The sequence below is a fragment of the Ascaphus truei genome, chromosome 10 (genome assembly GCF_040206685.1).
Source record: "Ascaphus truei isolate aAscTru1 chromosome 10, aAscTru1.hap1, whole genome shotgun sequence".
NCBI lineage: Eukaryota > Metazoa > Chordata > Amphibia > Anura > Ascaphidae > Ascaphus > Ascaphus truei.
In genome coordinates this window covers 15,354,528-15,370,571 of record NC_134492.1, presented here as the reverse complement: position 1 = coordinate 15,370,571, position 16,044 = coordinate 15,354,528, and the positions used below count along the sequence as shown (strand labels likewise).

Sequence of the window (16,044 nt, the reverse complement as noted above, 5' to 3'; positions counted from 1 at the left end):
ATATTAGTCGTATATTTCATTTTTTCATCCTTTTGCACTTCATTGAACAGGTTTGTTTAAGGAAGAATGTTTTTATTATTTTTCAGGTACCGTTTGCAGCCTCAAAGGACCGGGACTGATTTTTGATCCAGATGCAATTGCATTACAAAAAGAACACAAAAAGGTGGAAGATAATAATTTAATCCGGCACCAAGGAAGAACTCCACGGGCTCAAGTATTGACATCTAAGTATGCGACTTACTTTCAAATTGTATTCCCTTATCCCTAAGCCTGATAACCACCCAATGTGATTCCCAGTTCTCTCTACAACTGGCATTATTAGTGCAATCAAATGGGGGTTTTTGTAAGCACGGGGAATTTAAGATACTCCGTATTTCAGCCAAAAGGAAACTGCAAAAAAAATGTTTTATAAGTCCTTTGACAATGATATAATCAGTAGTTACGGTGGTTTCATAAAAGTAAGGCTACTGTGTATGATGCTAAATGTTTTTAACATTGGGAAAAAGCTATTTTGACTTTATATTGGAAATGTGTATACAATATTTATACTTAGAAGAAAGAGGGGCTATCTAAAATCAGTTTTCATTTTTTAAAGAAAGTAGTTGATCATTAAAAAAAAAGTAGTGGTGTGCTGTTTTTTTTTCTCTTTTAAATAGGGGTATTCTGTACCAAGTGGTTCTCAACTCCAGTCCTCAGGACGACCCCCTCCCAACAGGTCAGGTTTTGAGGATATTCCAGCATCAGCACAGGTGGCTCAATCAGTGGCTGAGTCTTTGACCTGTGCTGAAGCTGGGATATCCTCAAAATCTGACCTGTTGGGGGTCTTGAGGACTGAGTTGAGAAACCCCGCTGTAACCCAGAGTACTGTCACACTTTGACCACAATGTAGAATACATTTTTAAATGTTAGAATTTTTATTGGACTATTATTGTTACCATTTTAGTCTTGGTTCTTTAGCACATTTACAATCTAAAAATTGTGGTGCAGGATTCTACAATCCCAATATGGGAACAAGGGGTTTCAGATTTGACTGCAGCCATTGAAAGAGCGGGGTCAAAATCACTGTAGTAAGGGACAGTCAAACAAAGGACTCAAAAGTACCATCATTTACAGTAGCTGCCAGTGGCTATTAGACTATGTGCAGCAGAATAAGCTAGGACAGAGAAAATAGCCAGAAGAGAGAAGGCGACCACAAGTGATATATTTGGCTTTTGTCAGGATGAAGCATAAAATGTTATTGTGTTTTCGTTAGCATCATTTTAGAAGTCATATAATTTTATTACGATATAATGAGCTCAGTACTTCTGACTCCCTAATGAAATGATCAATTGGGTTTCTAAAGTGTCGTGAAGTACCATTAACTTTATTTTTTTTCAATCAAATTTTTACGGTCTCATCTCCTCTGGGTAGAATTTGATTATTTTTTTTTTTAATATATGTTTTAATCAGTGTGGTAGCTCAAGATTTTGTTACGTAACACGGGTACATTTTGTGCTTACAAACTTCAGTCTTTTTTACGAAGGACCTCATGAACATCGAAGGGCTTCACGATTCATGGAGTTGAAATTTAATGAGCCATATTCTATATTGCCACAATGTGATACATAAAATAATGAACGTCTGCATGTCCTTCTCTTTGCTAGTATGTGGTTAGACAGAGTTTTTCGACTGCGTAGTGTATGTGGCAACCAAAGAGATTTTTGATGACCGCTGATGCTGCTTAGACAAGGGAGGAAGGCAGCGGAGTAGATGAGCTGGAGTTACAATCCTTGGTGTTGGTCCTCAATGACATCTATACGGGGACTTCATATGCCCATACAGCAGCTGATAGATTAGGGGTGCTGAAGCTCAATCCTTCAGGGATACCAACACGGTGTAGGACATTTGGTTGTGGCTGTTTTGCCGCGACCAAATCTCTGCTGGCGTTTAGCCACCACTTACCTTGCCGCCGGGACCTCTCTCCACCCGCCGCTTTGCCGCCAAGGTAACAAGGTGCCCCTAATTTTACCCCTTACCCCAAAAACTCCTAATCCTAACCCTTAATACTAATGCTACCCCTAGCCTAATAACCTTAACCCTATGCTCTGTGCCCCTAATCACCTACTCTAAAAACTTAACCCCTTACCCTATTCGCTTATCTTAAATGCTTAAACTCCTATCCTTAAACCCCTACCCTAACCGCTAAAAAAAAACAATTTTTTCAGAGCTCAACCATGTTTGTTTTCAGAGATACTTACCAATAAAGTTACTGGTTTAAAATCCCCTTCCGTGGGAAAAAAAATGACTGCCTAATCTCAGGCCAATAGGAAGCTGCGACATCATCCGTTGCGGCTTCCTATTGGACAGTCATATAAATCCCCTGAAGATACCGTGAAGTAACACTGGTAATTTCAGTAGTAAGTATCTCGGAAACAGGAGGTCCCCAGAGATGAAGAGCGGTTCAGCTGTGGCACACCCCCCTCTCACAGGCTGTCATAAAAAATGGGCGCCAAGCAGGATTGCTGCTTTAATTAGAGAGATTCTGAAAACCTATCCTCTTGGTAACCATTGCGGACGCGGCTTGAGCACCCCTGTGATACACAATTGACCCTTCAGCAGGAGAATTGCATCCCAATGTGTCGTGTTGTATGAAGACTATTTTAGTAATTTAGTATTAAAATAATGCTTCTTAAAGGGGCATTTCCTCCTAGGACTTGTCGGGGTTCACTCCGAAGCTGAACCCCATTAATTTCTGCTCTGGGGAACCCCTGCCTCTCTGAGATACATCCCTCCCATAGCCCATGCCGGTAGCAGCCCCAGCTGGGCACCCAATATGGCGGCTCAAATCTCCCACTGCATGGGAGCAAATAGCATATCACTTCTTTTCCGTCGCTGCTTCCTATTGGGCCGCGCGACATTTAACAACCAAGAAGATACCTGCATGAGCTTCTCCGGTATGTATCTCGGGAAGCAGGGGGTCCCTGGAGCTGAAATTAGCAGAGTTCAGCTCCGGAGACCCCCTGCTTCATATCTATATTCAAAGTCAAAAATATGTTTTCCAGGAAATTATCTTTGAAGTACTTCGCCTTGTTAAAATTATTCTTTTTCTGACCCATTTGGTAATTATTTGATCCTATTTATTGATCTCTTATTACGCCAAATTTACAGCATACAGAATTTTCTGCATAAATAGGGTTACCATACATCCGTTTTTTTTTTGTTTTTTTTTTTAATTCAATCTAAAAATGGGCGGGATTTCCAGCCACGCATGCGTGAACGAAACTCGACCGCGCATGTGTAACGGTTGTCCCGGTTGGTTTGGTGTCATCCCATTTATTTATTTTTAATGGTAATATGGAAACTCTAAACGTGAAAGCAGAATGTTTGTGATAGTTTTTCTACAGCTATCTAGATCTACAGTATGTAATTAACGATGTTTATTGGCTTCCATTCCCAGTGACTTGCCTGAGAGAGAAGAAGGAGAAGGAGAGGAAACTCCGAATTTCAGCCACTGGGGTCCTCAACGCACGTATGTTAGACAAGTTTGTTAGGGGTGTACCTGTCCTCCGTTTGGGAACCAATGTCTTCAGGCTCCTATAGACACCGTTGTTGCTGTATCATTAGAGGCTGATGGCACTATTTATTTATTTTTATGCAGAGTTGAAATTTGGAAAGAGCCCCAAGTCTCCCTCGGAATCAGTATCGTGGGCGGACAAACCGTTATTAAACGCTTGAAGAATGGTGAAGAACTGAAAGGCATCTTTATTAAACAAGTGCTGGACGAGAGCCCTGCAGGGAAAACGAAAGCTTTAAAAACTGGGGACAAGATTCTAGAAGTAAGTGCAGCGCAAATCGCAGATCACGTGTTTGTGTGCGCCATGCTGCTCTGCGAATCGCAGATCACATGTTTGTGTGCGCCATGCTGCTCTGCGAATCGCAGATCACGTGTTTGTGTGCGCCATGCTGCTCTGCGAATCGCAGATCACATGTTTGTGTGCGCCATGCTGCTCTGCGAATCGCAGAGCACGTGTTTGTGTGCGCCATGCTGCTCTGCCAATCGTAGCTGCTGTCTCCCTTTTAGGCCCAGATTCATTGGGCTACGTAAAGTTTGAGTTAATATCTCACCTGGTAAAAATGAAAGGGCGTGTGTTAATATTCACGAAGTATCGCTGTATTCATTAAGAATTGTTTATAAATGGGTGCGATAGTCCAGGTGTTATCTATGCGATAAATAATTGTTAAAATAAGCCTCAAACATTGCGTGTGATGTAGTTGTGGGGAGGAGGGATTTTTTAATTTATTTTTTAAATCCCATGGCAGAAAATGATTTTGCCATTTTGATGCCTGAAGTTACCAATGCAGTGTAAAGAAATGTGTTCAGGTGCCACAAGAGTTAAAACATGACCTATACACCCTACTGCAGGGGTAGCCAACTCCAGTCCTTAAAGGCCACCAACAGGCCGGGTTTTAAGGATATCCCTGCTTCAGCACAGGTGGCTCAATCAGTGGCTCACTCTTCGACTGAGCCACTGATTGAGCTAACTGTGCTGAAGCAGGGATATCCTTAAAACCTGGCCTGTTGGTGGCCCTTGATTACTAAGTTGGCCATCCCCTGCCCTACTACTATATACCTCCTCCTCACCTCCCCACTTGCGTACCAGAGAGGCGCGAGAGGCATTGCTTTCCAGTTATCTGGTATTTAATCTTCATTTTTCATTAGCACTGGTTGAATGTATGATGGGATGTGAACAATGAAGCTGGACAGAATAGCTTTATGTATACCAGGCGTGCGCAAACTAATTTTCATGCGCCCCCCTGTCTCCTCTCCGGCTCACGGCCCCGGCGTCAAATGACGTCGTGTGACATCACGTTACCATAGCAACATGACGTCGCATGACCAAATGACACCGGTTGCCATTGAGACGCGTTGTTGCAATGAAGGTAAGTAAACTAGTTACAGAGGTCTCACGCGATCCCCGGTATTTATTTTAAATGCCTTTGGGGAAGCGCGGGGGCCTCTGTAACACCCGTGCCCCCCTCCCCAGACAATCTAGCGCCCCCTCTGAGGGAGCGCCCCCACTTTGCGCTACGCGTATGTAGACGACTCAATGGTGTTAGTGAGGTGACGTTAACGATATCACTGTAGATCAGGGCCTCAAAGACTGAGCCACTGATGGAGCTACTTGTGCTGAAGAAGGGATATCGTTAACATTTGACTTGTTGGTGATGGCTGGACTTGGCTAACCCTGCATTAGGTACTTGCCAGAAGCAGTGATCAACCAGATCCATTTTATCTTTGACTTGCACACATTATTAAAGATTCACCCCGGGGGAAATTAAAATCCATTACTAGAAATGTGGCACGATAGTCATATTGTAGCAATATGTTATTAGTATTTTAAGAATGCAGTTTGCTGAAATTGAGCTGTTCTATATTGTATGAGTTATGGATTTTGGAAACCTGCTATACAAATTGTTTGAACAATTACACCGTTTCATGAATGCTGACACTTTTGATTGTCTAAAACCTGGAATACCATCTAATTGATATGAATTCATTTCATGTGCCAGGTTTCTGGGGTAGACTTAAGGAAAGCCACGCATGATGAAGCAGTCGAAGCTATCAAAAATTCAGGAAATCCAGTCGTTTTTGTAGTTCAGAGTTTATCAACTACTCCAAGGGTAAGTTATTTGTATATGTGAATACACTAATGGTTATCAGATAATTAGCCCCGCTTATTAACTGTTGGCCTAAGTCATAGGTCAGCACACAATCCATTAACTATCTGCTAAAACGTCTCTGCATTCTCATTTGCATGTCATTACCCATAATCCATGTTTGCCGTTTAACCTCTGTGGGACATGGAATTGGGGGTGAATTAAGCATGTTTGGGGGACTTGTGGAATAAATATAGATACACTCCTGGATCCTTTGCTGTTTTGCAGAAAACCAAACCAATGAAATAGCATTTTTACTTTTGTTAAATGTTCCCTTCTTCTACGCCCTCTGACCGCCAAATACTAATGGGATAGCTCCGCCTCCTCACAGCTGGCAGGACACGCACTTCTTGTGACCACTATATGACAGGCCGTTGCCCGACCCCAGCTGAAGGGAGAACGTCAGGCAGGTTCCCTGACAGTTTTATTTTTCTCATGTATACTTTTTCCGAGGGCTGCATTGTTGCCGCCCTAACCGGAGTACGAGCCGATTTCCCTACCGTTTCCCCAGCTTACCTCAAGAACGGCCGCTTTCATGCCGCTTTCATGCCGCCGTGGTAATGCCATTGCCTGCCGCATACAGCCCTGTTTCACAGATGCTAGGCATCTTCCCCCCCCCTCCCCCCGAGGCCGCGGGAGCCACTTCTTTGTTGACCAGAGGTGCTGGGACTTCACGACGCAGCACATCGGCCCCGGCAGATCACGTCATGACGGAGAGCATGTTTTTTTGGCGCCAAAGGCGAGTTCCCCACCAGATGGGACGCTAATTCTGGATGCCAGGTATTTTAAAAAGCATGTCTGTTCCTTCCATAGCTCAGATAGTTAAGACCGGGGAAGAGTTTCTGGGGCTTAATTACAGTTTGCCTTGTAAATCTGCTACTAAGTAGCTATGTGTGGCACCTGCACATTAATTACCCCGCATCATTGTAAGGTGTTGCACCTGGAGAAGATTTAGCCCCCGTGGGGGAGTTTGAAACACCTGACAGCTATTTTAAAAGCGTGTGTTTCCCTGCTTATTTGTTCTCTTATTGATAGAAAGATGGCAGCATGTTCCAGAAACAGAGCAGCCTCAGTAAGAGGCTTAAATTGTCAAGACTAGAAAAACTGTTTCTAAGGCTAAATATTGTGCAGAACACGATGCCAAACTTTCTGCTACCAACCTCCAAGATTTTGCAGAGGTGCATTAAGAAGATGTCTACTCCGCTAACTACTTTCATTGACTGAATGAAAACGTCGCTCCTGCAGTCTTTTGATAAAGCGCCTTCTCAGGGGTCTTTAAAAAGGCCCAGATCATATTTAATTGGATTTGCAGTCTTACAATTTCATTGATCAGAACAGGCAAGTGTCTCAAAACTTGGAGATTCCTCGTCGGAGGAAGAGACCCAAGTGGTCGCGGGTTTCTTTAAGATGGGCGCGATAGACGAGGTCATTAAGACTGTGAGATTGACGATGAATATTGAGGGCACCAGAGAAGAGCAAAGGGTCCTGGCTTTTTTGGCTTTAAAAATTTGGCAACAACTTTTCTTCTTCACTGTTCTATTAAGGACGACGTGAAGACGAAATGGTCATCACTGGATAAAAGACCAGCAGTAACTAGAAGATTCATGAAAATGTATATATGTCTTTATTTATATAGCACCATTAATATACATAGCGCTTCACAGTAGTGATACATGTGACAATCCTATAAATAACAAATAATACAAATAACAGAACATGGGAATAAGTGCTTCAGACATAAAAATTAACATTTAGGAAGAGTAGTCCCTGCTCCTAAGAGCTTACAATCTAATTGGTAGGTAGGAAGAACGTACAGAGACAGTAGGAGGGCATTCATATAAGTGCGTCTGCAGGGGGCCAAGCTTTATGTATCAGGTCTATAGTATTAGCCACGTAGATACTCATATGCTTGGTTAAGCAGGTGTGTTTTAAGGTGGGTCTTAAAGGTGGATAGAGAGGGTGCTAGTCGGGTATTGAGGGGAATGGCATTCCAGAAGTGTGGGGTAGTCCTTGAGAAAGGTTGTAGGCGGGAGACGGCTTTAGATACAAAGGGGGTAGAGAGAAGACATCCTTGAGCGGAACGCAAGGGTCGGGATGGTGCATAGCGAGAAATTAGGGCTGCGATGTAAGGAGGGGCAGAAGAGTGTAAAGCTTTAAAATGGAATGTGAGGGATTTGATAGGAAGCCAGGAGAGGGATTTCATGAGGGGAGATGCTGAGACAGATCTAGGAAAGAGTAGAGTGATTCTAGCAGCAGCGTTTAGGATAGATTGTAGGGGAAACAGGTGAGAAGCATGAAGGCCGGACAGCAGGAGGTTACAGTAATCGAAACGGGAGAGAATGAGGGCCTGAGTCAGAGTTTTAGCAGTCGAGCAACAGAGGAAAGGGCGTATCTTTGTAATATTGCAGAGGAAAAAGCAACAGGTTTTAGATACGTTTTGAATGTGAGAGAGGAGTCGAGTGTGACCGAAAAACGGATTATCAAAATTGGAATTCACAACAACCGCAAACCTGGGGTCGGGGTCGCTCTGGTCAACCAGCTTCATGGGACCATCAAGAAGCAAGAACCCTGAAGGGGACTGGGCCCTGGTCCAGGATGCAATGCCGGTTGGGGGCAGACTGGCAGGAGTTCTGGAATGCTGGGTCCAAACAACAACAAACTTCTGGGTTCAGCAGATTATAGCCATGGGGTATTCCTTGGAGTTCCTGGACAGGTCAGGAGTTCTCTTCAAGGAATCAGGCCTCTCAAACGATCCAGAGAAGAACCTTGGGTTAAAACAAGTGGTTCACAATCTGTTGGGAAATTCAACCAGTTCTGCCTTCTCAGAGAGGCAAGGGTTTTTTTTTATTAAATCCTGTTTCTAGTACAGGAGGCTTCAGGAGGATTCAGAGCCATTCTGAATCTAAAAGAAATCAATGCTTTTCTCAATATCTGGCACTTGAACATGGAGTTCTTGAGGGCAGTCATAACAGTGATGGAAAACTGAGCATTTCTATCTTCTATAGACTTAAAGGATGCTTATCTCCATATTCCGAACCACAGGTCGTCCCCATAACAATAGCTGTCAAGAAGAAAGTACAGATGTTTGTTTTCAGATGGCACGACCCGAAAGCCATAGCCAGCGATCACTTGGGATTTCCATCTGTTACATTTCCCCCCCTTCCCTTTGCTTCAGCGAGTAATTAACAAAATCAAATACAGGGCTTAGGGTCTCTTAGTAGCCCCAGAAAGACATGGTTTGCGTATTTAAAGAACTTGTCGGTATTGGAAGTTCATGGTTCTTCCAACATTCCATCCATTATTGACTTGAGGTTCTATTTGTTTCCCCAATCTTCAATTGCTTATATTGACAGCGTGGAACTTGAAAGGATGTCTTTAAGGGGACAGGGTTCCTCCAATGATGTTATATACTTTTTCATTCCAGAAAGCTAGTGACTTCTAGAATCTATTATCGCATATTAAGGACATTTATATGTTTGTGTAAATTACGAAAGATACACCTCTTGCAGCTACTGTAGACGTCCCTAATATACTGGACTTCCTTCAGCAAGGATTCCAAAAGGGTTTAAAACCAGAATCTCTTAAGGTCCAAGTATCCACATTAGGTGCATTGTATCATAAACACATTGCCTTAGATCCTATGGTCTCTAGATTTATTAAAGCAGTGCCTAAGATTAGGCCAACTTTTTAGGATTTACGTTCCTTAATGGGATCTTAACCTGGTGCTACAGCAACTCGCTGCTTCTTACTTGTTTGAACCAATTCTTGAGCTGCCTCTAAGATTACTTGCAATTAAATTTGTTTTCCTAATAGCTATTACTACAGCACGTACGGTTGGAGAGCTCCAGGCTTTATCATGTCGCAAACCATTTTTTCAGATACACCATGATAAAATGGTGTTGAGGACTGTCCCACAGTTTCAACCCAAAGTAGGACTTTCATTTCAATCAGGATGTTGTAGTCCCCTCATTTTGTCCAAACCCTATTTCTGACAATGAGCGTCCGTGGCACAATCTGGATGTAGTTGAGGCTCTAACAACACTGATAGTATTAGGAAAACCTCTAGGCTGCTTGTCCTTTCTAATGGGCCCAGAAAGGGTCAGGCAGCTTCCATAGCTTCTATGGGTTAAGGCAGCTATATTTGAGGCATGTAGAATAGCAGGAGAAAAGCTTTCTGTAGGACGAGAGGCCCACTTTACTAGGGTCACCACAACTTCATGGGCAGAAAAAGCTCAGGCCTTGACTCAGGAAATATGCAAAGCAGCAGCCTAGTCTTCTTTACACATGCTTGCTAAGCATTAGTGTCCGGATGTTCACTCATCAGCGGATGTGAAATTTGGTAGAAGGGACTTCAAGCAGTTCTTCCAACTATGGAAAGAAGTACTCCCTCCCAACAGTCTAGGGATGGCTCTGGTACATCCCATTAATATTTGGCTCTCAGAGGACATAGAAGAAAAGAGGACATTTAACTTCCCATAATTCTGTTACAGTCCTCTATGGCAGCGCTTCCCTCCTTTGAGTCTTATATTTGGCATATTAATGTTTTGCGCTTCCTTTTTAAGAGCTCTGACCAGTTAACTGACCTCGGGTGGATAACGCCTCCTCATATAGTGACCACAAGAAGTGCTGTCCTACCAGCTGTGAAGACCAGCTATCCCATTAGTATTTAACATGTAATTTGACATTTTAGTATTGACCATACTTCAGTGTGTAATGGTAAACTGTAGGATTCATGACTTGTGAATGCCGAGTATTAATACTGTGATAAGAAACCACTTCTATACAGTGTTGTTGATTCATGTTATCTGCATTGTTTTCTTTTAGTTAATTGCCTTAGGGAATGCAAAGTCGCCAAAAGATGACAAAGGAAATGCAGACAAAACCGAAAAGGCAAGATAAGCATTATGTTATCACGTTGAACTCGTTGGTTAAATATTTTAGTTGCAACTCTTGGGGTTCAGTAATCTAAGGCAGGGGTTCTCAACTTCAGTCCTTAAGACCCCCCCCCCCCCCCACCCCACAGGTCAGATTTTAAGGATATCCCTGCTTCAGCACAGGTGGCTCAATCAAGTCACCTGTGCTGAAGCAAGGACTGAGCCACCTGTGCTGAAGCAGGGATATACTGAAAACCTGCCTTGATGGGTTTACCATCCATTTTTTGCCAGCTCCACAAAGAAGCATTATCCTTCTTTCACACAGTATAACATGAGTAAAGCCAGGCATAGCTACAGCTGCCTTGCAGTTTAGATACATATTTAGATACAGTTTTTGTTCTCCAACCCTTTTGTACAGCGCTACAGAATACGGGGGTGCATTATAAATGATAGTAATAATATTTAGTGATAGGAGAGCCTTATTACTCCCTAGTTTGCTTTAGCTAGGCCCACCTGTTACCCCGGTCATTCTGAGGAATGGCTGAGATCTTTATTGGGAAGCAGAGGTTATAGAGACAACACACAAGGGAGGAATGGTGTCCAGCTGTTACTGCAATCATAAAAAAAAATTATTTAGCACAAAAATGTAAACCAGTATTACCGCCCAAACTGCAATATTTCAGTCCCATATTTGCAAATACTCCCATTTGCAATTTTTTCATGGAATGCTGGTTCGACCAATAACAAAATAAATCCCTCACGCCTGTATCTGCTCTCCTGCTGTATCCAAAAAGATCATTTGTGCTGCTGATGCAACACTATTTGATGATATAAGCATGTGACGCATGCGTGGTAATGTACAATGTAGACTTTATCACGCCGGCTAAAAGGAAACAGCGGCAGATGATGGCAATTTATGGCGTGGTATAGCATGTTTACCTTTACGTTGTAGCTATGTTACTAATGGCTTTAATCATTAAGATCATTATTGCACTTTAATTACACAACCAAATCACTCATATCTACTTGTTTTTTTTTGCAAGTAAGTATTTAGGATGCATCTCCAGATGGTGTTTACTTTTAAATAAACCGGGCCTTATTCAATTAAATTATTTCCCAAAGTATAACATTGATATTCAGGAAAGGTTCTCAATATCCAGTAATTAGCATTTATAATCAGGCTCCTTGATTGCATGTCATTTAATCGTTGGCATATTTGTTTATTCAGAAGATATTCATGACTCTCTCCTATGTCCAGTGCTTTTGTTTTTCTTGTTTTTCTCATTAGTTTTAGTAATTTTCCTTTTCTTGTTCTGGGTCACCAGCCCACATTTGTCAAATAAAATGTTTGAGGATAAACTAAAAAGGCACAGCAAATAATGTCATTTTCTATGGAAACCAAACACACAGTAGGCCCCATCAGGGATCTGTATAAAGTTCAAGGTGAAAATGTTCTATCTACTGAGTTATGGTGAATGGGAAAACATTTCAGAGTATTGGGCTGTATTGGAAAATGTTTTTTTAATGGTATTTGTAGAAAATTATTGTGGCTCCCAGGCATTTTGTGAAGATACCTCCCTTTTTCCCACCCCCTCCCCCCCTCTGTCGTCTCTCCTCTTTCTGTCTTCTTCCCTCACTCTTTCTTCTCTCCCCCCTCCCTCTCTCTTCTCTCCCCTCTCCCCCTCTTTTCCTTCCCCCTCTCTTCTCTCCCCCCTCCTCCTCTCTTCTCTCCCCCCTCCTCCTCTCTTCTCTCCCCCTCCTCCTCCCCCTTCCCCTCTGCCCCCTCCTCCTCCCCCCCCATCTCCTCCCCCCCCCTTCTCCTCCCCCCCTCCTCCTCCCCCTCTCTTATCTCCCTCTCTATCTCCCTCCCTCTTTCTACCACCTCCCTCCCCCTCTCCAGCAATACCCTATTATAGGGCTTAGATTTCTTGTATTTCCCAATTTCTTCAGCATGTAAGACTGGTTTAGTGTATTGCAGTCTTGAGGGAATTTCCATACAGTATCAATCCCGTGAAATTAAAGCAGGTAGAACTTATTTCAAAAATTTGTTTGGCAATCCACTGTTTTGCTTTGAATATTTTGCTATTTTCTTAAACTTTTTATTTCCAAGGTGCCCATTTGTTCATCTTTTAAAATATCGCCCATCTTTATCCTCATCATTGACCTAGAAAACCTGTGTTATTCGGCTAAGTTTATTCCTACGACAAAGTGCATTGTTAGCATTCATGTTTAGAAACATTGTTTCTCCGTAAGTGCATTTTGCTATTAGCGGTTATAGTATCCTGTGTATAATGAAATAATAGTGCTTTATTTCATTGCACGTATAACCGCTAATAGCAATGTTAAGCTCTCTGAAATACAAAACCAAGGGATTTTTTGGTTTTCATGAAATACACAATGCTGAATCCCTTTGATGCAGATCTGTTCTATTGTGCCCGCTGCCTTCAGCTCTGCGAGGTAACGCGACATATTCCTATTTCCAGCACATCAGTAAATTGCTGGGCATTTTCCAGTTTTGCAGCATGAACTACTGTACTTTCTCATTGATTGCAAAACAAGTAGTTGCACTCTAGAATAGTATGGGGTTTTGTTGCTAGACCATTTCCGTGTGCTCTGTTTAGGGAGTACGCGGTTCGTAGTTCTTGGTTATTTATCATCTTACTTTATTTCAACATATTTCCCGACCTTGCTGTATTCTCCTGCCTGCTTTTTCATTCAGTATTAGGGTGACTGGCAAGTTGTGCACTGGCATGTATTTGGGCGAGCCAGTTTGCCCATCGGAACAGTTTCTCTGCTGCAACATGTTGGTCACATCATGCAGCCAGGGCTTGAAGTGCCATTGCATTCAGAACGGTGTCGCCGTATGTGAGCGTCTGCACAGCTTTCCTTTGAAAGCCCTGAAAACCGTGTCACCCTTTCCTTTTTTTTGTTTTTGTTTTCAGGGGGTGCCTCCTGTCCCCGGAGGACCGCCGCCGCCACCAATGAAACTCCCTCCTCCGTACAAAGAGTCCACTAGCTCAACACAGTCGGCGATCGCGCAGGAGAGGGATAATGAAGAAGGTAAATGTTTATTTTTTTTTATTTTTTGCATTCGATTATTTTTTTATTAAAACCTTTCTGTAAATACGATGCTTTGTTAAGGAGATGTTTGCCTGTCCCGGGAGGTTGAAACGGAGCTCTCCCCGGAGCGCAGGGCTGTCTTGCGGTTACCATGGTAACCGCAGGATGTAGAGTCAGAAAATGTTTTTTTTTATTGTTTTGTTTTTTTTTACATGGGAAAAAAAAATTGCCTGAAATTAAAAAAAGCTCCATTTCGGGGAGATTTTCAATGAATATTCAAATGAAAGGAGGTTCTGATTTGCATAAATGTAAAATAATTTGCTTGTATTCCACTCTCTCATTTCTTTGTCATTCATATGTACCTCAGGTATCCATCCCTAACCCTGCGTATACACCAGTGCCAGTTCAAATGCTTTAAAAGCTACTTTTTTAATTGCCTCTTTTTTCCTACTTCCCAACAAACATCCCCTCCCTTACCAGCATGCCCTACCCCTCTCCACTATCACTTATTGCTTTTTAAAGGGGATGATATCCAACAGGAGGCCACAACCAATGATGATGTTGCAGCTTCCTGTTGGCTATAGATTTGGTAGCCATTTTGTTTCCCCGGAGGGAGATTTAAACGCTGTAACTTTTAAATCCGGAGCTGAAACTAGAAATTTGACTGAAGCACCTCGGTTCCTTCCCTGTAAAAAAAAAAAAAAAAAAAAAAATATTTCAAAAGAAATTAAAATGTAAAAAAAAAAACACATAGGAGGAACTCCTGTAATAATACCATTTACAATGTAGAATATAAAGCACATTACTCTGTGCCATTGTAAATTATTTTGGCATTTATCATGCTGATTTACTATTTAGCACGCATCATTAACGCATCATTAAGAACCAGGAGAGAAAAGGCAAATGGCATTTAGAATGTGTATATTACAAAAGGTCATTACAAAGGTTGCTACAGCATTCGTGGTGTAACCGGCCCGCTTTTCCACCAGTCACTGGTGAGATAACAAACACATTTGAGGGATATTCATTCAACTGCAATAGTGCCGATGGGGGCACCAACACTTCCATTCACTAGAATGCAATGAAGGGGGGGGGGGGGTCGCCGTGTTGGTCCTTTCTTCCATGAGTAACCTAGGAGGGAGAGGGAGTAGGGGGGTATGATACCTTTTATTGTACCTACAAGTAGTTGATTATGTTACAAGCTTTCCAACCTCTCAGGGTCAGGGTTACCCGATGAAGGAGCCAGAGTGCTTCCAAAGCTTGTAACATATCAATTAGTCAGTCATTATGACTGCGCCACTGATTGAGCCACCTGTGCTGAAGCGGGGATATCCTGAAAACCAAACCTGTTGGTAGGGTTGCTAGATGGCTTCTCCAAAAATACTGGACACAATGGTGAAAGGTGCGATACTCTTGAGTCACACACACACACACACCTCTCACCTTTCTCTGCTCCATGCTGTTTTCTCCTCTCCTTGGCCCCACTCCTAGGCTCCTGACACCTCCTCCTGATTGAGTGCTTCTGGGTAATGCAGCCAATCAGGTTGGAGGAAGCTGCCCAGCCCCCTAGCAACAGCCCTGCTCTCTCCCTGCTCGAGGAAATCCCACGGCCAGCCCCCCCTCCCCCCACTCAAGCCAGTCAGGTCACTATGCCCAGAGAGTTAATACCAGGCGCATACATGTCCAGTATTACCTATCTTTTTTTACTGGACAATATGTCCAAATACAGGACAGTCCGGTTCAATATTGGACACCTGACAACCCTACCTGTTGGTGGACTTTGAAGACAGGAGTTGCCCACCCCTGATTTTATAGTGTGAGCGTATTTCTAATCTAAAGTTCCCCGAGATATCTTCTTTTCCAGTAGTCGGCATTTTGTATGTTCAACTAAGTGGATCTCATTAACAAAAAATTCAAAGAACATAAGAGGGACTTACATGTTTCTTAATATAAGATTTAAAACTTGGGCTTCACAGGTTGATCCTAACCTCGCCATTAGGTGTCACTGCAGCCAATAGACATTCCCTTTAAAGTCGATTTTCAGCATGAAATTGTGCAAAATCACAAATCATTCAAACCATTTTATTAAACAATTTGAATGCTTACTTTTTCCTGCTTATTATTTTACGTGATTTTTTTAAAAATAGATTTATTTGAACCCTTTGTGCTGCTGCAGTGACTGACTGCGTTGCAGGCGTCTCTGGAAATTCACAGGTTAATAGGTTTAGGATTATTTGCAAATAATGCTTTTTGTTTTGTAGCTGTCCAGCTGTTACGTTATAAACAGTGAAACAACCTTTCTCCATACGCGGTTATAAAAATATGCGTGCTAGTTCCTGTAAAATACTGAGCAGATGTTTGGTTTTTTTTATATATATATAAAGATATTTGTATGTAAAATCTTAGTGATAAT

General features: G+C 42.4%; 1 protein-coding gene across 10 annotated transcripts in view; it reads left to right on the top strand.

The window, feature by feature from the left end:
• The window catches only part of PATJ (PATJ crumbs cell polarity complex component), a 154,519-nt gene that overhangs the window by 72,559 nt on the left and 65,916 nt on the right, over positions 1 to 16,044 (top strand). For 9 of the 10 annotated variants that reach the window (XM_075615970.1, XM_075615974.1, XM_075615973.1 and 6 more), the window contains 6 exons: positions 87 to 228; positions 3,437 to 3,508; positions 3,638 to 3,815; positions 5,551 to 5,661; positions 10,522 to 10,587; positions 13,514 to 13,631. In XM_075615970.1, the coding sequence (XP_075472085.1) occupies positions 87 to 228; positions 3,437 to 3,508; positions 3,638 to 3,815; positions 5,551 to 5,661; positions 10,522 to 10,587; positions 13,514 to 13,631 (687 nt within the window). The remainder of the gene's footprint in view (positions 1 to 86; positions 229 to 3,436; positions 3,509 to 3,637; positions 3,816 to 5,550; positions 5,662 to 10,521; positions 10,588 to 13,513; positions 13,632 to 16,044) is intronic. The other variant, XM_075615972.1, reaches the window with a different exon arrangement.